The sequence below is a fragment of the Narcine bancroftii genome, chromosome 3, assembly GCF_036971445.1.
Source record: "Narcine bancroftii isolate sNarBan1 chromosome 3, sNarBan1.hap1, whole genome shotgun sequence".
Lineage (NCBI taxonomy): Eukaryota > Metazoa > Chordata > Chondrichthyes > Torpediniformes > Narcinidae > Narcine > Narcine bancroftii.
In genome coordinates, this window is record NC_091471.1 from 115516516 (window position 1) to 115537466 (window position 20951).

Genomic DNA, 20951 nt, shown 5'->3' on the forward strand with positions numbered 1-20951 from the left:
CTGGTGGGGTGGTAGGTAAGGACGAGGGGGATTCTGTGTCTATTGTTTCTAGGGGTGAGTGAGGCTAGGGCATCTATGGCATTTGTAATGCAACTGCCGTTGTCCAGCTCTGAAAAGTTAATACTAATTGCCCATAATTTCCAGAGCTGTGTGGAGAGAATAATCTACCTATTTTTCTTTGCTTGGGTGATTCTTTCAAATCACCCAAGCAAAGTGTGATTTGAAAGCATCACAAAACAAGATGCTCTTGCAGCAGTAGCTGGTAATTTAAAAAAAAACATGTTTAAGCTTTATTGACATTCTCAAACCAGAGCAATTGATTGCTTAAAAAAATTGGCTGTAACATTGCTTAATCGAGATTTTAAAGAAGTGGTGAACTTGATAAATGAGAACAGTACAGGGCAGACCCTTCAATCCATGATATTGTGCCAACCCACACAAACCGACTGCATGATCAATCTAAGCCTTTCCTCCCTCACAGCCAGTAACTCTGCATTTTGCTTACATCCATGTGCCTACCAAATAAAAGTTTTTTTAAATGTTTCAATTGGATCAAGCTCTGCTCCACCCTCAACCACCCCAGGCAATACATTCAAGGCAACCAACCACTCTCCTTCAACTGATGTATTGGTCATTGTTGCCCTGGGAAAAAGGTTGTGTAAACTAAGCACCTCCGAATCTTATTTTCCTCAACAATAAAGCTTTTTTTTCTAACAGCTGGTTTCTTTCTGGTAAGCTACAAAATGTTCAGGATATTTCTTGGTTTTATAAAGAGGATCAGAAAGGCACATTAGCTACCGTAGCCCAATCTCAAACACAGGCCAGTAGATTAAAATGAATGAAACAGCATAGTGAACAGGGCTATTTAATTGATGCACTAAATATGCTCTCTGGCACTGATGACGATGGAAATGCACATCATTAACAGAAACTTCTCTGAAGACCTGTGCATTCAGGTTCTGCAATGGTATTTTGTGCCAAAATGCATGCATGAAGGATATATTTCCTGTAAGAGCCAAAAGTGTATTGTTTATGGTTGCTGGTTTGGCTCCGGGTGTCGGCGGTGTCCCGGGGTCCGGAGGCTGCACTCATTCTGTTTCTTCCAGTGGGCACGCGCTATTCAGTTCAGTTGGCGCAAACCCGGGGGTTTTGCGAGGTCAAGGAGTAGTTAGCCCGCATTGACTGGTATGGCAGGATAGAGACGAGGAGGGTGAGTAGGGCTCTGATATTTTCTGTTAGCATGTCAGCACAGTCGTTACCACGTCACGTTGCAAATCCTTTTGTGTTCATGAATAAACAGTTTAAAGCACATCTGAACTTCACTATGATTTTGTTCTAACGCGTCACAGTTAAGAGCCTACTTTAGCCTCCGAGTGGCCTTTTCAGGCAAGTAGTCGCTACATTTCCCTTTCCACAGACTTTAACCAGTACTTGTAGTATTCTGCATACCGATGAATATTAGTCCCAGGAATCAAAAGAACTCAAAATCTGATAAAGAGGAGCAATTAAAATAAATTTATGAAATTTTTTAAATGAGCTGGCGAAATCTTCAGTACCTAGTAATCAGTGCTTATCTTACTAAAAACGGTAGCCATGGAAATCGTCAATATTGGTTGTAATCCCCCAAAATGCTGGATTATGGAGGATTGCAGCAGTGGTTATAAAAGAAAGAGAGAATAGGAAATCACAGAAGGTGAACCTAACACCAACAGTGGGAAAGATGGACGTGACAACAGGGCAAAATAATAGGATTAGACAAAGTCAGTGTGGATTTATAAAAGAGACATCATTCGACACATCACGGAATTGACTTCACTGGTCCCCTCATTCTTTCTAATCTCATCCCCTCGGAATGCCGGACCCTCCACTCTCTCCATATCAATCCAAACCTCACCATCAAACCCGCAGACAAAGGTGGCGCTATTGTGGTATGGTGCCCTGACCTCTATCTAGTCGAAGCCAAACAACAATTCTGATACCTCATCTTACTTCCCCTTCCAAAAGGACCCCAACGAAACTCATCATACCACTGTATCACGCACCTCCCTGACACGGCCTCCAATCTTACTGTTTCCCAACCCTGTACTGCCTGTTCTATCCAAGATCCATAAACCCTATTGTCCTGGCAGATCCATTGTGTCTGTGTGCTCCTGTCCCACCAAATCGGTCTCCACTTACCTTGACTCTGTTTTGTCCCCAGTACAGTCCCTACCCACTGACATCTGGGACACTTCACACACCCGCCATCACTTCAACAACTTCCAGTTCCCTGAACTTGATTGCCTTATGTTTAACATGGACATCCAATCCCTATACACCTCTGTTCCCTGTACTGAAGGCCTCAAACCCCTTAGTTTATTTCTGGATGATAGAACCAACCAGTCCCCCTCCACCACCACCCTCCTCCGTCTGGCAAAACATGGCCTCACCCTCAATTAATTCTCCTTTGACTCTTTGCACTTTCTACAGGTGAAAGGGGTAGCCATGTACACACATGGTCCCCAGCAATGCCTGCCTTTTTGTTGGTTACATGGAGCAATCCAGGCTACAAGCCTACACAGGCAAGGCCCCTCAACTCTTCCTCTGCTATGTCAATGACTACTTTGGTGCTGCCTCATGTACCCACCTTGAGCATGTTGACTTCATCCACTTTGCTACCAACTTACACCCTGACCTCGAATTCACTCAGACTATCTCTAGCAACGCTCTCTGTTTCCTCAGTCTTTCTGACTCTATCTTGGGAGATAAACTCTTGACAGACATCTTCTATAAACCCACCAACTCCTGCAGCTACCTTGACCACACCTCTTCCCACCCTGTCCCCTGTAAGGATTCCATTCCTTTCTCTCAATTCCTCAATCTCCATCACCTGCACCCAGGATGAAGACTTCCATGCCTGATCATCAGAGATGTCCTCCTCCTTCATAGAACATGCCTTTCCCTCTGCCACCATCAACTTGGTGCTCACCCAAATATCCTTCATTACCCGCACATTTGTCCAGTCCTTTCCTCCACCACCACCACATGCAACAACAGGATTTCTCTTGTCCTTATCTATCACCCCACAAGCCTCTGCATCCAACACATCCTCCTCCACCATTTTCCCCACCTACTACGTGATTCCACCACTAGACACATATTTCCCTCTCCACCTTCTGCAGTGACTGCTCCCTCAGTGACTCCCTTATCCACTCATCCCTCCCCACCACTCTTCCCTTTAGGAGCTACCCCTGTGACCGTTGGAGATGCTCCACTTGTGCCCACACCTCCTTCCTCAACACCATTCGGGTCCCCAAACAGACCTTCAAAGTTAAGCAACATTTCACTTGTGAATTTGCAGGGGTCATCTGCATCTTGTGTTCCCGTTGAGGTTTCATCTACATTGGATATACTGGAAACAGGCTGGGAGATCGCTTTATTGAGCACCTTGGCTCTGTCCGACACAATAGCGTAGATCTCCAAATGGCCACCCATTTCAATTTTCCATCCTATTCCCTTACTGACATGTCTGTCCATGGTCTCATGCACTATCAGTCTGAGACCACCAGCGAATTGTAGAAACAACACCTCATTTTCCGACTGGCCAGCCTCCAACCGAATGACATTAATATCAATTTCTCTGGCTTTTGTTAAACTTCCACACTCACTTCTTCCCCATCACCTTCTCTTTGCTGTTTCTCCTTTCCACCTCCTTTCGCACAAACATGATAAATTCTTACCTCATCCCTTATCCTATCCAATTAACATCTGCTGTTGGTCTGGATTCCTCCCCCAGCCAGCATTGTCTGAATGTTAAGACTTTCTGAGATTTTTAGCTTCTGAGTTATTCTGCTTATTCCTTGAAGAAAGGCTCAGGCCTGAAATGTTGGCAATATATCTTTGTCTTCTATGGACACTGAAAAGACCGGCTGAGTTCCTCCAGCATTTTGGTGTGTTTTTACTGCAATCACAGTGCCTGCAGACCTCTATGTTTTCATCATTTGTGAAAAAAACTATTAGAATTTCTTTTAGCATGTAACTAGTTGAATGAATGAGAAGAAAAATGCCTTTAAGTGCAACATAAGAGGATGGTCTGCAAAATCAATGCATTTGGGATAGTGGCATGATGCTGGCATATGTCCAAAAATTAGTTGATAGAAAATGGTGTGAAAAATTCGATGCTCAAATTACAGAGTGATATCTGGGGTACCCAGGGATCAGTACTAGAACCCCATCCAATGAGCTTCAGATTGTGACTATAATATTTCCAAGTTTTCCTCTGATACAATACTTGATAGGATATGCTTCAAGACAATTTTGACAAATTGAGTGAGTGTGTGTTTACATGGTATAAAGTGGGCATATAATATATTGATTTCATTGCAAGGTTTGGTGTGCAAAAGTAGGGATGGCTTGCTGCAGTTCTAGAGGGTCTTGAAGGAGGATCTTGGAGTATTGCGTGCAGTTTTGATCTTTTGACTTGAGATAGACTTGTCAATGAGGAAGTGCAGTGAAGATTTAACACATCGTCTTTTGGGATGGCAAAATTAAGTTGAGTAATCTTCACTTTTTAATTTTTTTTAAATTTTCACACGATAAACCATACTGACCAAAATACATACAGGCATTTTTCTCTTGAATATAAACAGTGTCATTTTCTCCCCTTTTTCCCCCATCCCTTCCCTCCCTCCCTCACCCCCCTTCCCATTTATTCAAAGTTCATTCTATAAGATACATTAAACCCGTTAAACAATGTTGTCACTTAATAAAAATAAACAAGAAATTTTTGTCTTTTACTTTTATATACTGAGTTAGTTCATTTCGTTGTCTTCTCCTTCTGTTATATTAGGTGGTGGAGGTCCATGGTAGGATTTCTCTATTGTGTTTCATGTATGGTTCCCATATTTGTTCGAATATTGTGATGTTATTTCTTAAATTTTATGTTATTTTTTCTAATGGAATACATTTATTTATTTCTATGTACCATTGTTGTATTCTCAAGTTGTCTTCTAATTTCCAGGTTGACATAATACATTTTTTTGCTACAGTTAGGGCTATCATAATAAATCTTTTTTTGTGCTCCATCCAAATCGAGTCCAAATTCTTTATTTCTTATATTACTTAGAAGGAAGATCTCTGGGTTTTTTGGTATATTGCTTTTTGTGATTTTATTTGATATCTGGTTTAGATCTTCCCAAAATTTTTCCACTTTCTCACATGACCAAATTGCATGTATTGCTGTTCCCGTTTCCTTTTTACAGCGAAAACATCTGTCTGATACTGTTGGGTCCCATTTATTTAACTTTTGGGGTGTGATGTATAGCCTGTGTAACCAATTATATTGTATCATGCATAACCTCATGTTTATTGTATTTCTCATAGTTCCGGAGCATAGCTTTTCCCATGTTTCATTCTTTATCATTATGCTTAGATCTTGTTCCCATTTTTGTTTAGGTTTACAGTTTGTTTCCTCGTTCTCCTTTTCTTGCAGTTTGATGTACATGTTTGTTATAAATTTTTAAATTATCATTGTGTCTGTAATCAAAATTGCTTCTTTCTGGTAACCTCAGAATGTTTCCCAATTTGTCCTTCAAGTAGGTTTTCAGTTGGTGGTATGCAAACCTTGCATCGTGAGTTATATTATATTTGTCCTTCATTTGTTCAAAAGATATTCACCAGTATTGCACCATCTGCTCAACATTTGGAAGAAGATTCATGTAGAAAGGAATAAAATAAATGATCAACTACCAAAATTAATATTGACACAAAATCAACTAATCCCTTTCACAATAAATAACCTTTCCTTCAGAGAATGGGAGAGAAAAGGGATCAAAAGAATAGAAAATTGTTTTTCGGGGAGTAATATTCATTTGAATCAAAGATGCATCATCGGATATGAGTAGAATATTTCACCTGCCTTGGGTGTCCAGAATGAGGGGCACCATCTTGGGTCAAAGGCTGAGATAATGGCAATTTTCTTCACTCAGAGGGAGGTGACAAATTTAAACGTCCAGCACAGAGTCCTGAGGAGACCATTTTCAAACATTTTAAGGAAAGAGACAGAACAGGCATCTAAGATTGTGGGGAAAAGATAGAAATGTAGTTATGAGATAGGAATAGACATGATTGAACTGCACGGGGAAGCTGACCTAAAATGGCCAAATGATGATGCCATTGTCTAATGTTCTAAAATTCTATTTTGAATCTTGCCTACATGATGCCTTCTTGTTACTAGTTATGAGAAGTTGGTCTTGGCTCACATCAGCTTGAGCCTACCAGCCAGCTTTGACCAACTTCATTGTGCTGGATGGCCAAACAGACTATGACAGAAGCTATCTTTCTCACTCACCACTCAGCCCCAGAACAGCTGAATGCCAATGAATCCTGTGTTAGACTTCTATTGTGAGATTACACTCTGCCTTCAATATCGCAGTTCCCAGGAAACTCATTCCCAAACTTTGGGTTGAGGCCTAAATACCACACTCTGCAACTCGATACTTGACTTCTGTGTAACAGACCATAATTGGTGAAGCTGAGTAACAACATCTTCACACTCAACACTGGCACTCCTCAAGAATATCTGCTCAGTCTCCTATTATACTTCCTCTACACTCAACATGATTATCCAGCAATGAGCTCTCTGAACCCTTCTCCATTAACAATGGCGTGAAGCAAGGCTGTGTTCTCGCACCAACCCTCTTTTCAATCTTCTTCAGCATGATGCTGAACCAAGCCATGAAAGACCTCAACAATGAAGACGCTGTTTACATCCAGTACCGCATGGATGGCAGTCTCTTCAATCTGAGGCACCTGCAAGCTCACACCAAGACACAAGAGAAACTTGTCTGTGAACTACTCTTTGCAGACGATGCCGCTTTAGTTGCCCATTCAGAGCCAGCTCTTCAGCGCTTGACGTCCTGTTTTGCGGAAACTGTCAAAATGTTTGGCCTGGAAGTCAGCCTGAAGAAAACTGAGGTCCTCCATCAGCCAGCTCCCCACCATGACTACCAGCCCCCCCACATCTCCATCGGGTACACAAAACTCAAAACGGTCAACCAGTTTACCTATCTCGGCTGCACCATTTCATCAGATGCAAGGATCGACAACGAGATAGACAACAGACTCGCCAAGGCAAATAGCGCCTTTGGAAGACTACACAAAAGAGTCTGGAAAAACGACCAACTGAAAAACCTCACAAAGATTAGCGTATACAGAGCCGTTGTCATACCCACACTCCTGTTCGGCTCCGAATCATGGGTCCTCTACCGGCATCACCTACGGCTCCTAGAACGCTTCCACCAGCGTTGTCTCCGCTCCATCCTCAACATTCATTGGAGCGCTTTCATCCCTAACGTCGAAGTACTCGAGATGGCAGAGGTCGACAGCATCGAGTCCATGCTGCTGAAGATCCAGCTGCGCTGGGTGGGTCACGTCTCCAGAATGGAGGACCATCGCCTTCCCAAGATCGTGTTATATGGCGAGCTCTCCACTGGCCACCGTGACAGTGGTGCACCAAAGAAAAGGTACAAGGACTGCCTAAAGAAATCTCTTGATGCCTGCCACATTGACCACTGCCAGTGGGCTGATATCGCCTCAAACCGTGCATCTTGGCGCCTCACAGTTTGGCGGGCAGCAACCTCCTTTGAAGAAGACCGCAGAGCCCACCTCACTGACAAAAGGCAAAGGAGGAAAAACCCAACACCCAACCCCAACCAACCAATTTTCCCCTGCAACCGCTGCAACCGTGTCTGCCTGTCCCGCATCGGACTTGTCAGCCACCAACGAGCCTGCAGCTGACGTGGACATTTTACCCCCTCCATAAATCTTCATCCACGAAGCCAAGCCAAAGACACCCATGGCTATATGGCTAAATACAGTTCTGATTCTATCTTCAGATTTGCTGATGACACCACAGCAGTCAGCCAGGAATCGAGTAAAGATGAGATGAAATGCAGAAAAGGGATTGGAAGTCCATTGGCTTGGAGCCAAAGTAACAACCTCTCTCACAACTTCACTTAGATAAAGGCGGTGTTCATTGACCAGGAAAAGGGGCAGACTCCAGACCCTTGTCCACATTAATGGTACTGAAGCCGAGAGAGTAGTTAGCTTCAAATTCTCAGAAGACCTGACCTGTGACAAGCACACTGATGCAAAAGTCTAGAAAACACACCAACGCCTCTACTCTCTTAGAAAGCTGAGGAAGTTCAGCTCATCCCCCTTCTCCCTCACAGCATGGTATGAAAGCTGCCCTGCCCAAGATCGGAAGCTGCCAGATGTAGTGAGTGCAGCTTAGAACACAATACAAACTTCCCGTTCCTCGTTGAATGGACTCCCTCTACATCTCCTGCTGCTTAGGAAATGCAGCCATCATACTTAAAACCCCACCATATCCCTGGCATACTCACATCTCCCTCCTTCCATTGAGGAGAAGGCTTAAGATTGCAAAAGCATGTACCAACAGGCTTAAGGACAATTTCTTCCCAACAGCCATCAGGTTCTTGAATGAAATACATTGTCGTACTGCCTTTGCTTGGTGCTGATTGATCTTCCTTGTGCTCTTTTAATCTCGTGCTCTGTACATGGCTATATGAATATTGGAGATAATCGGTTGGTCTGTTTGTAGAAGAACCTGTCTCACTGTGCTAGGTAATTTGTGAACATCATACTTTTCCCCTTAAATCTCCATCACTCCGATTGTTTCTAATTTCTTGGTCTCAATTGATTCGTCTTTACCATAGATGTGACAATCCCTTTATTACCTGCGTCCCCTGTGAGGAAGGTCTGAGGACTCTCCATTTCTTCTTGAATTGACACATTGAAGAAAAGTCTAGGATCTGAAATATTAACTCGGTTTCTCTTTCACAGCACTTTGCTTTTTAGCTACTGCCATGTTATTGGGTAGGGATTTCAAGAATTGCAACATAGTTACTGCAGAAATTGATTATTTTTTGTGTTAAGTTCACAACATTCACAAGACAAAGGAACAAAGGCAGGCCACAAGGCCCATCGAGTCTGTTCTGTAAAGCTACATTAAGCTACTCTACACTAGTTCAGAATTTTAAAAAAATATATAAATTTAGGCATACACCACAGTAACAGGCCCTTCTGACTCACGATCCCATGCAGCCCAATTGCACCCAATTGACCTGTAGTCCCAATAGGCTTTTAAGGGTGGGAGGAAACCGGAGCACCCACGCAGATAATGGGATAAAGTACAAACACTTTACAGACAGTGCTGGATTCAAACCTTGGTTGCTGCCGCTGTAACAGTGTCGCGCTAACCACCACACTAAACCCTGCTGCCATATATTCATTCATTATACACTGTAAGATATAATATCTCGAATATTCATAACAAATTCATACATTTTACCTCTTGGTTGACTGTGTTGATATGGTCAAAAAATATTGAAATGTGTGCTGCACATTTTGGTTTCTTATTTATCTAATTCCATGTGGCTTTGTGTATTATGTGATTGGATAATTAAAATGAAATGAAAAAAAATCAATGTTTCAGCTTCACAACAGAATCTGAGCGAGAGAAACAAGAATGGATTGAAGCTATGCAAGGATCAATAGCAGAAAGCCTCTCAGATTATGAAGTGGTGGAAAAGATCTGGTTCAATGAATCCAACAGAAGCTGTGCAGATTGCCGAGCACCTGATCCTGAATGGGCATCCATCAATTTAGGAGTTGTCATCTGCAAAAAATGCGCAGGTAATAGCGTCATAAGAAGCAGGGCTACACCCAACTTGTTAGTTTAATTTGTTTCCATTTGACCCATAACTCTCTAAACCTTTCTTAGGGCTGCGTCTTTCTAAATTTCTTTTGAACTTTACTTTTGTCCCTACTTCTACCACTTTCTCTGGCAGCTTGTTGTATATATCCACTGACCTTTATGTGAAGAAGGTGCATCTCAAGCCCCTTTTAAATCTTTTTCCTCTCGCCTCAAATCGATGTCCTCTAGTTTTAGATTCTCTTGTGCTGGCCAAATAGACTATGGCTATTTAACTTTTTCATGCTTCTCGTGATTTTATACATTTCCATAAGGTCTTTGCTTAGTCTCCTATTCTCCAAGGAGAAAAAGTCTGAGCTAATGCAACCTCTATATAATTTAGGTCCACCTAAATTTGGTTGTTTCTGCACCAAGAACAACTTAATGACATCTTTCCTGTTGCTGGGTAACCAAAACTGTGAATAAAACTCCACTAGGCTCACCAATGCCTTGTACAATTGTAACATGACGTCCCAGCACCTGCACTCAGTACTCATATTGGCAAAGAACATAAATCATATTATCTTTTTAATTTGGTCTGTGGAAAATATTTTGAACTCATCTTTACTCTGCCAATGGAATAGATCAGTACACTATTTTTGGTTTGGCAAATGTATTTGGTGGGAGTTTCCTTGCTCATGGTTGTAATAGCTGCCGTCATTTTGGTGTGATACAAGTTAGGTCCCGTATTGACTAAGTTTCCAACAAAATAATGATTCATGACTAGAGGAGACTCCAAAAAGATCCCCAGTAATTGCCTTTAGGATACACTTTCTCGGGGTCAACTTTCCACTTGCTTTTGCTGGTAACCTCAGCAAATCTGTAAGAATGGGCTAAATTTGGGCAGAAGCATGGAGGTTGCAGGTCAATTGGCACAACATGTGCTCTTCTTTTCTGTGATCATCAGTATTCAATTAGGATTCATCACATGTCAAGGGAACTGCTTGAGCATGCAGGTTGAAATTGAGAGAGTGCTGATCCTCCCTTTAGAAACTTGCACACTTTCTGGACATGTCTCAAAACTATTTTGTACAATAATGACTTAATTTACTAAAAGTGATGAGTGTAAAGTGGATGACCATCAAGTGGAGTCCCTATTGTTTTTAAAAATTTTCTATGATTTGCATATTAAGTCACTCCCATTTGAAGCATTTAACACAATGTAAAATGCCTAGCTATTATAAGATGTTAAAAACATTGTCAGTCTGTTAATAAAACTGAGCCAGATTACTGGTCTTAAAGATTTATTAGTGGAATGAAAAGATAGATCTGATACATTTCATCATCTGCTTAAGGATTATACATTGGTGTTTTTGGAAGTGAATTTTTCTTGGATTTCTTAACTACAATCTGGCCCATTTTTTAGAACACCACTTCATAACTGGAGCCCAAATGGTAATTTATCTAATGGTGCCTACTTTGCTGTTCAATCTCCTGTCTGTATTATGGTCAAAGTGTTTGGTAAATTTTGTTCTGAATATATAAGCTCCAGAATCAGAACTCATTGTCATGAACATATCACATAAGTTGTTGCTTTGAGGTAGCATTACAGGTGCCGTAAATTACATTAAAAAATATAAATTAGTGCAAAAAGTAAAGTCAGGTCATGTTCTGTGGTTCATTTTCCTTTCAGAAATCTCATGGCAGAGGGGAAGAAGTTGGTTTTTGTGCAGTGGGGTGCTTGTCTTCTGTCTCCTGTACCTCCTTTCTGAGGGTAGCAGCATGAAGAGGGCATGGCCTGGGTGATGAGGCTGCTTTCTTGAGACATAAAATCTCGTAGATGCCCTCAATGGAATGAAAACTGATGCCCATGATGGTGCTGGCTGAGTTCGCAGCTCTCTGTAGTTTTATCCTGTCCTGTGCAGTGGCACCTCCATACCATACAGTGATGCAACCAGTTAGAATGCTCTCCATGGTACACCTGTAGAAGTTTTCAAGTGTCTTTGGTGACCTACCAAATCTCCTCAAACTCCTCACAAAGTATAGCTACTTGTGAGCCTTCTTCATGATTGCATCGACATGTTGGCCCCAGGATAGGTCATTAGATGTGTTGACACCCAGGAATTTGAGGTTCTTAACTCTTTCCATTGTTGACCCTTTGATGAGGATTGGTTTGTGTTCTCCTAATTTCCACCTCCTGAAAACCACTTTCAGTTTTTTTTGGTTTGCTAACATTGAGTGCAAGGTGGTTCTTGTGACAGAACTGAGATTTCAGATTTATTTTCAGAGTACATACAACCCTGAGATTTTTTTTTCCCTGCGGGCCAGGCAAAATCACCAGTCATTGGTAGTGCAAAAAAAAAACTGCACAGTGAATACATGTTAACAAATAAGAAACTGTAAACTAATAACGAATGTAAACAAACTGATGGTGTAATACAGAGAGAAATAAAAATCAATAAAGTGCACAAGTAAGAGTCCAGAAATAAGTCCCTGATTAAGTTTGTTGTTGAGGAGTCTGATGGTGGAGGGGCAGCAGCTGTTCTTAAATCTGATAGTGTGAGTCTTGTGGCATCTATACCTCTTTCCTGATGACAGCCGCGAGAACAGAGCGTGGGCTGGGTGGTGTGGATCTTTGATGACTGCTGCTGCTCTCCGATGACAGCGTTCCCTGTTGATGTTCTCATTAGTGGGGAGAGATTTTCTTGCCTGCAATGTCTTGGGCTGTGTCCACTACTTTTTGGAGGTCTTTACACTCGGGGGCCAGCACACTTTCCACCACACATTTTTTTTAGACCAACAGCACAATAACAGGCCATTTCAGCCCAAGAACCCATGCTGCCCAATTTAGACCCAATTAACCTACACCACTGATGCGTTTGAAATGGTGGGAGGAAACCCGAGCCCTCAGGGAAAACCCACACCGACATAAGGTGAACGTACAAATTACTTACAGATAGTGCACGTTTCGAATCCCAGTGCTGATTGCTGGTGCTGTAAAGGCATTGGACTAACTGCTACACCAATCATGTTGCTTGCAGGAATTTGCCATGGTTTCTGTTGTCATTCCCAACCTCCACAAACTTTTGAGGAGGAGAGTCATTGACATGCTTTCTTCATGATACCATTAGTATGTTGGGTCCAGGAAAGATCCTCTGAGATAGTGACTCCCAAGAACTTAAATTTGATCCCCCCCCTCTGATCCCCCAATGATCTCTGGCTTTTCTTTCCTGAAGTCAACACTCAACTCTTTAGTTTTGGCGACATTGAGCGCACGGTTGTTGTTGGTGCACCATTCAGCCAAGTTTTCAAACTCCCTCCTGTATGCTGACTCATCACCTTTCTTTATACAACCGACTACCATGGTATCATTGGCGAATTTGTTGATGGTGTTATTGTCCTACTGAGCCACACAGTTTAGAGGCAAAAATGAGTAGAGCAGGGGCTAAGAACACAGCCCAGTGGTGCTCTGGTACTGATGGAGATTTGAGAAAAAATGTTCTTACCAATCCTCACTAATTGTGGTCTGGAGGTAAGGAAATCCATGATCCAATTACACAGTGGTGTGTTGAGGGTCCTTGAGGATAAAGGTACTATTCTTGAGACACCACCTCATGTAGATGTTCAATCAACTGATCTATCTCACTCCTTTACACATCCTCATTACCATTTGTGATTCTGAAGATGACTATGGTGGGATTTGAATCGTGCTTGTATTTTTCCTGTCTGTGGAAAAGTTTAATCGAGTAGTTCTCAACCTTTTTCTTTCCACTCACATATCACTTTAAGTATTCCCTATGCCATAGATGCTTTGCGATTAGTAATGATTGCTTAAGGTGGTAATATGGTTAATTGTCCCTAATTGACTCATTATGTGCACTGTTTCAGAACTCCAAAGGAACTCCAATGACAATTTTTCTCAAGCAAAATATTTCAGTAACAATTGGGTCTAGAGCAGTGATTCTCAACCTTCCCACTCACATACCCCCTTAAACAATCCCTTACTAATCACAGAGCACCGGTGGCATAGGGATTAATTAAAGTGGTACGCGAGTGGAAAGAAAAAGATTGAGAACCACTGGTTTAATCTAATGACAGAAGCAGAAAGAAGTATCTTGGATCTATGGCAGTTTTATATTTTTGAAATGGTCAATTTTATTCTTTTAAATACTCAATAATAGAAGGCGGTTAAAGAGTCAAAAGTGCACTGGACAAGAATTTGAGTTACTTTAATTGGGATCTGGTGTAAATGTAGTAAGGATTTTTTCCTTAATTATAAATCCTTAAATTCAACAGCAAACGATTGAGTTAATGATTTTTTTTGGCTTTGAATCAGGTCAGCATCGATCATTGGGATCAAATATTTCCAAGGTTCGTAGTCTGAAGCTGGACACCAGTATTTGGAGTAATGAACTTGTTGAGGTAGGAAAATATCTTTTTTTTTGCAGGTGGATTAAAATTTAAAAAATACTTCCATAATTGAAAATAAGTAATTGAAGATCAAAAATAAAAGTATATTTGGGCCAATATATTCATCAAGGATGGTTTCCACCTTGTTGTTATCAGATTATCGATTAACCTCTCATTGGCTGCACTCCCACTGCATACTTTTCTCTGTAACTCTGTTCTCTACTCTTTTGCTTTACTTTGCCTGGATAGCATGCAAAACAAAACAAGAAAACAAATCACTGATTTTCAATACATGTGAGAATAAACAATTCATTTCAATTCTTTATCTGATAGTCCCCACCTTGTTATCATCTCCTTTTCAGGCAACCTTTCTGGAGAAACTGGGATTTTGATGACCATCATAAATCACTTTCATTTTGACCGACCATGTGAACATATGGTTGATTGCTGTTGCATCTATATAGTTGGAGAAATAGTAACTGAAAATGACTGAGGAAATAGTGGGTAGGTCGAGTGAAGTTTAGTGTTGTGATAATTTTGTTCTTGTCCATTACAACTGCACTAACCGTCATGATTATTTTGTAATTCATGAGTGGAAGTGCTTTTTAATTTATGATCTTATTCCAAGTAGATGTCACATTTTTGTTTTCAAGAATGTAAGGGTTCAATTAATTTTGCAGATGCAACTTATATTTAAGTCTTTTTCCCCATATAAATATGCCCAATTCCATTAATTTTGGCTCACAGCATAGAATTCAGTTTCAGTTCAATTTCATTCATTCTTAATAATACATCTGGTAAAGGCCCATGGTATCTCTCATAAAACTTCTTCATCATTACTTTTTGTAATTAAAGTAATGACTTAGTATTTTGCCTGTTTCTTTGAATGCAATCAATTTCGGTGCCTCTTATATTTAATGTTTGTCATAAACTCAGACCTGTTTGCTTGAATATGCAGGTGTCTGATAGTAAAGTGGTTTTCATTCACTTGCCCATCAGGAGGTTTGTCTTGGTTCACAAAATACAGAATTTATAAAATGTAGCCCTTAAAGATTTTCCAGGATTAGCATTAAATCTTCATAAAATATTTATGGCTAAATGCTGCGTTTCCCTCCTTACCCATCTTCAATTCTCTCGACACAGTTCTGTAATCTCTTCGACAAGATGCTTACATGTTCTGACTAATTGTTTCGCCAACAAAAGTTTGAACTGTAATGATCATCCAGTGAATTTGATTGCTGTTGCATCTATATAGTTAGAAAAATAGTAACTGAAAATGTCTGAGAAAATAGTGGGTAGGTCAAGTGAAGTTTAGTGTTGTGATAATTTTGTTCTTCTCCATTACAACTGCACTAACCGTCATGATTATTTTGTAATTCATGAGTGGAAGTGCTTTTTAATTTGCAGCATTCACAACATTCATTATGATCTCATTCCTAGTAGATGTTACAACACATTTTTGGCACCAATTCAGCCCTGTTTTTGTAAGGTATGTATGGTGAACAAAAGCAAATGATCCATATAATTGAAGGGAACGTAATGTTCACTTGTTGATTGAAGTGTCAAATGTTGATGATGTGTCACAGTGTCAGCTTTAACATGTGCACATCATACAACCTGTATATGAAGGGAAATAGGATTAAGTTCACTGGATATGTTGTTGCTGTAAAATAAAAGTGATTGATGTTCTTATGGTAAGTCATACCTATGTTGTTTGAACTGGCTTGATCTTGGTCAGAGGACCAACAGCATTAAAATGCCCCAATTTTCTTTACAGGTGTATTTTCTAACAAAATTTGAGAGAAATTCTCATAAGGCAATATTAAGGCAGGTGAGAACAAGGGCTTAAGGAGTGCCTGAGATAAGAATGGAGGGAAGGAGAGGGTGTTGGGAATGCACAGGAAGGTGTAGGGAAGTAACTTCAGAGTTTTGGCCTCTGTGTCTGAGGAGATGTTTGCAGAAAGAGGAGAATTTGCATTTGGAAATGGCCAAGAGGCCCAAATTGGAGGAAAATAGAAATTTGGAGAATTGTAGAGTTGTAAAAAAAAATAGGAAAAAAAATGATGGGTAATAAAGATATTAGAAAAGTGGTCTAGAATTGAAACAGTGCTTTATTAAGAGGTGGAGTTGATTTAAAAGCACAGTAGATGAATGAATGGAACAATGCAGGTTAGGATGGATGCAGCAGAGTTTTGGATGACCTCAAGTTTACAGAGTAGAAGTTGGAAAGCCAGGATAGCAGCAGTGTCGTTGAAACAAGCTTGGCAAAAAGTGACTTTTTTCAGCTTTGGGAAATAGATTATCTCATCAATGATAATGACATGAACCTTATCTTAAAAATGATGCCAAGATTGAAGTATAGTTACATCTCAGACCACTGTAGGAAGAGAAGTGGTGTATTATCTGACCATTGTTTGCAGTTAAGTCTAAGAATGATGTATGAGATATTTTCATTATATTTATAAACTTTCTGCTCATGTAATACTGGATGTGTTGAACTAACGGATAGGTCTGGGCCTTGGGTTGAGATTCTAAATTGGAGAAAGGCTAATTTTGAGGAAATGAGAAAGGATATAGAATGCATGGATTGGGATAAGTTCCTGTGTGGGGTGAGTGAAGGATCTTCAAAGCTAAATTTTGAGAGCACAGAGTTTGTACGTTCCTGTCAAGATTAAAACCAAGGTTACCAGGCATCGGGAACCTTGGTTTTTGAGGGATATTTGGGATTTGGTTCAGAAGAGAGAGGTATTTAGTAGGTATAGGCAACATAGAGCAAATGAGGTACTGAGGAGTATAAAAAATACAAGAAAAACCTCAAGAAATAAATCAGGAAGGCCAAAATGAGAAATTATATTGCTTTGGCAATTAAAAGGAAAATTGTTAGGGTTTCTACAGGTATATTAAGAGCAAAAGGATAGTAAGGGACAAAATTGGACCCCTTGAAGATCAGAGTGGTCGGCCATGTATGGAGCCAGAAGAGATGGGGAGATCATAATTTTTTTAAAAATCAGATTTCAATCAGGCACAGAGACATGGGAAGTAAGGAAAACAAGCAGTGAGGTCATGAAACCTATACGGATTAAAGAGGAGAAGACGCTTGCTGTATTAAAGCAATAAGGATGGATAAATCTTCAGGCCTGACAAGATATTTCTTTGGACCTTGACAGAGGCTAGTGTAGGAATTAAAGGGGCTCTGGCTGAAAAATTTAAAATATCCTTAGCCAAGAGTGAGGTGCCAGAGGATTGGAGGATAGCTCATTTTGTCCCTTTGTTTAAAAAGTCTCCAAATGTAACCCTGGAAATTATAGGCTGAAGAGCTTGATGTTAGTAGGTCAGATATACAATTATGTGGATAGCCAGAAACTAATTAGGTATAGTCAACATGGCTTTGTGCATGGTAGGTCATGTTTAACCAATCTTACAGAGTTTTTCAAGGAAGTTATCAGGAAAGTTGACGAAGGAAAGGATGTGGATGTTGTCTACATGGATTTTAGTAAGGCCTTTAACAAAATACTACAAGGTAGGTTAGTCAGGATGGTTCAGTCACTAGGTATTCATGGTGAAGTAGTGAACTATATTTGACAAAGGCTGGATGGAAGAAACCACAGGGTGGTGGTGGATGATCGCTTCTCAGACTGGAGGCCTGTGATTAGAGGTGTGCCTCAGGAATCGGTTTGCTGTGGGATTGTTGGTGGAGGATTGGAGATTAGCTTATATTGTTCTGTTATTTAAAAAAATGTCTCCAAAAGTAACCTTGGGAATTACAGGCCAGTGAACCTAACATTAGTAGTAGGGAAATTAATGGAAGATGTTCTGAATGATTGGATATTCAAGTATTTGGATAGCCAGGGACTGATTAGAAACATTCAGCATAGTTTTGTTCCAAGGTAGGTCATGTTTAGCCAATCTTTTTCTTCCTTTTTAAATCTTTTTATTGATTTAATAATAATAAAACATGTAAACACATTGTATTTATGGAATACATAATAAGTACAGAAAGTAACACAACACTTTTTGCAAAGCTATTATAATCAGTACCCATATCACTCATCACTTCTAAACTTTGATATAAAGAATGATTTGAAATATTTTATTATATATATCTATCCACACTACCTTGGCCAGAGTTGTATGGTGAGAAGATTAATACTGTGCTTCATAAAAAGAAAACGTGAAGAAAGAACATAAAATTATCATTAAAATTGTTATTGTTCCTAAAAATTCTGAAAATAGTTCACGAATGGTCCCCACATATTTTGAAAATTATTATCAGTTACAGAGCATTGTATTTTTCTAGATTAAGGCAAAACATAACTTCACATAATCATTGCACGTGAATGAGGAGAGGAGCATCCTTCCACCTAAGTAGTATTACACGTCTTGCCATAAGGGAATTAAAGGATATTATTTGATGTTTATTTGCCATTAAAGTCATGCCATTATCTTGCCGAAAAGAACAACTAAAGGATGAGGCTCTCATTTTCAGTCCAGAATTATTTGAATAGAAATTTTTGGCAAGTTCAATTTTTAAAAACATTGATTCATAGCAGTATTGTTACCTGGAAAGTCAAATTTTTATTTGATTGTCTTATTAAGTTTTTAGTTAAATAATATCCAGATGTTCTCTTTTTTTGCTTCCTTTGTTTTCTATCAGGCTGTTAAGGGGGATTCTTAAAAAAAAATCACTACATATTAATCTCTAATGGTTTGAACAAGACAATTTATAAGTTTTAAGGCATATGTGAAAGTCCAAAACATATGGATTAATGTAACATCCCCATTGTTACATCTGTCACAATGAAGACTCACATTTGGTTAGATATGAGGAAGTTTGTCTTTGGACTTGTGAGCTCTATGGACTACTTTAAATTGTAAGAGAGAATGACGAGCACATAATGATGATGTATTAACCAATTTAAAAATCAAATCCCAACTCTCTTCAGATATTGAAAAATGTAAGGCCTGTCCTCATGCTTTTTTAATTTTATCCAAAGGAGCTTGATGCAATTTCTCAACATATCATAAATAGTAGATGTTAAACATTTTTGTGAAGGTTGTAAATTAAAAATAGCATCAACAATATCCTGGTCATGAGCATTTGGAAACTCAGGTAATTGAGAATGGAGACAGTTTCTAATCTGCAATTTCCTAAAAAAAATGAATTTTAGGAAAAGCAAATTTACTTGCTAATTGTTCAAATGAAGTAAGACTATTGTCAATAAATAAATCTTTAAAACTTATAATACCTATTCTATACCAGTAATAAAAAGTTAAATCGTTTATTGAATGTTGAAAAGAAGTAATTGAATAAAATAGGACTGGAAAGAAATAAACCCCTGAAAGCAAATATTTTCTGAATTGCAACCAGATTCTCACTGTATGTTTAACTACTGGATTATCAATTAATTTAATTAACTTAATTAAAGAAAAAGTAGTGCAGTAATGGAGAATTTTCTTGCCGATTTTAACTTCAGTGTGACCCATGTTGGACAATCGAGCTGATTATTGTAACAAGTCCAAAATGTTATTTTAATATGTTCACTGCCCAGTAGTAAAAGCTATAAATAAATAGAGCCAAACCTCTATTTCTTATAGATTTTTGAAGGTAGGTTTTATTTAACAAGGAGGTTTATTGTTCCATATGTATGATGATAAATCAATCTTAGAGTTTTTTGAGGCGGTTACCAGGAAAGTTGATGAAGGAAAGGCTATGGATGTTGATTACATGGTATTTAGTAAAGGTCCCTCGATTATGATTTCAATTTCATAAATTTTTTGAATTGAACAAATTTAACTTCTCAAGTCTTATTCTATCTAATTTTTTCTTCCAACTATCTAGAATTGATCAAGCTTTTCTTTTATGGTACAAAGGGAATAATATGTTTTCATGATTTATTTATGGATAATTGTCTCATGTCTTTTGAGCAGTTTTCTAATAAAGATAATTTGCCTAGATCACATTTTTTCAGATATCTATAGATTAGGAACTTTTTAAATGTTATTTTACCTACTTTTCCGATACCACATCAGACTGAAGTTACCAATTAAAATTTTACGTTTAAATCCTTTTCAGTAGAATTTAATAGCAACAATTTATGATTTGATCCTGAAAATACACCCAGTGATTTCTGACAAAATTAAGAATGAATGGGAAAGATAACTTCAGATACCTTTACCTATGGAGACATGGTAGAAAATTCTCAAATTAGTTGACTCTTCTTCAATGTATGCTCCACAGTCTTTGATACAGTTTAAGGTGCTTCATAGGGCCCATATGTCCAAGGAAAAGCTCGCTCATTTTTTTATGCCCTTATAAACCCTATCTGTGACAGATGTAATTCTGAAATGGCTTCCCTGACACATATGTTTAGGTCCTGCTCTTCCCTGAAAAAAATATTGGAAAGATATCTTTGATATTATTTCAGCAGTTTTGCTCATATTCTTACAACCTCGTCCTATTTCAGCACTTTTTGGACTACCAGTTTTGGATTCTGGCCACTTACCTGCTTCAACTTGTTGTGTGATTACATTTGTTACTTTAATAGCCAGGAGATCCATTCTACTCAAATGGGAAGACCCTAAACCACCTACTATGTTTCAAAAGTTTGCCCAAACAATAGCATAATTAAATTTAGAAAAAATTAGAAGTGGTAATAGAAGGGTTAAATTCGAAGAAATATGGAGGCCATTTGTTCAACATGTTCATATGATGTAATTTGATGCTTTCTGAATCATTTTCATAATTATTTTGTGAGTTTAGAGGAGAGGAATTAACCACAAAATAATTGTTTAACCACTGAAACATGGTAGCCCAGCTTTTGTCTTTTTTGTTTTGATTCTTTGATAG

At 39.1% G+C, this 20951-nt stretch overlaps 1 protein-coding gene across 12 annotated transcripts in view; it reads left to right on the forward strand.

Moving 5' to 3' along the window:
* The window catches only part of arap2 (ArfGAP with RhoGAP domain, ankyrin repeat and PH domain 2), a 473297-nt gene that overhangs the window by 248194 nt on the left and 204152 nt on the right, over positions 1–20951 (forward strand). For all 12 annotated transcript variants that reach the window (XM_069924984.1, XM_069924989.1, XM_069924990.1 and 9 more), the window contains 2 exons: positions 9497–9696; positions 14031–14116. In XM_069924984.1, the coding sequence (XP_069781085.1) occupies positions 9497–9696; positions 14031–14116 (286 nt within the window). The remainder of the gene's footprint in view (positions 1–9496; positions 9697–14030; positions 14117–20951) is intronic.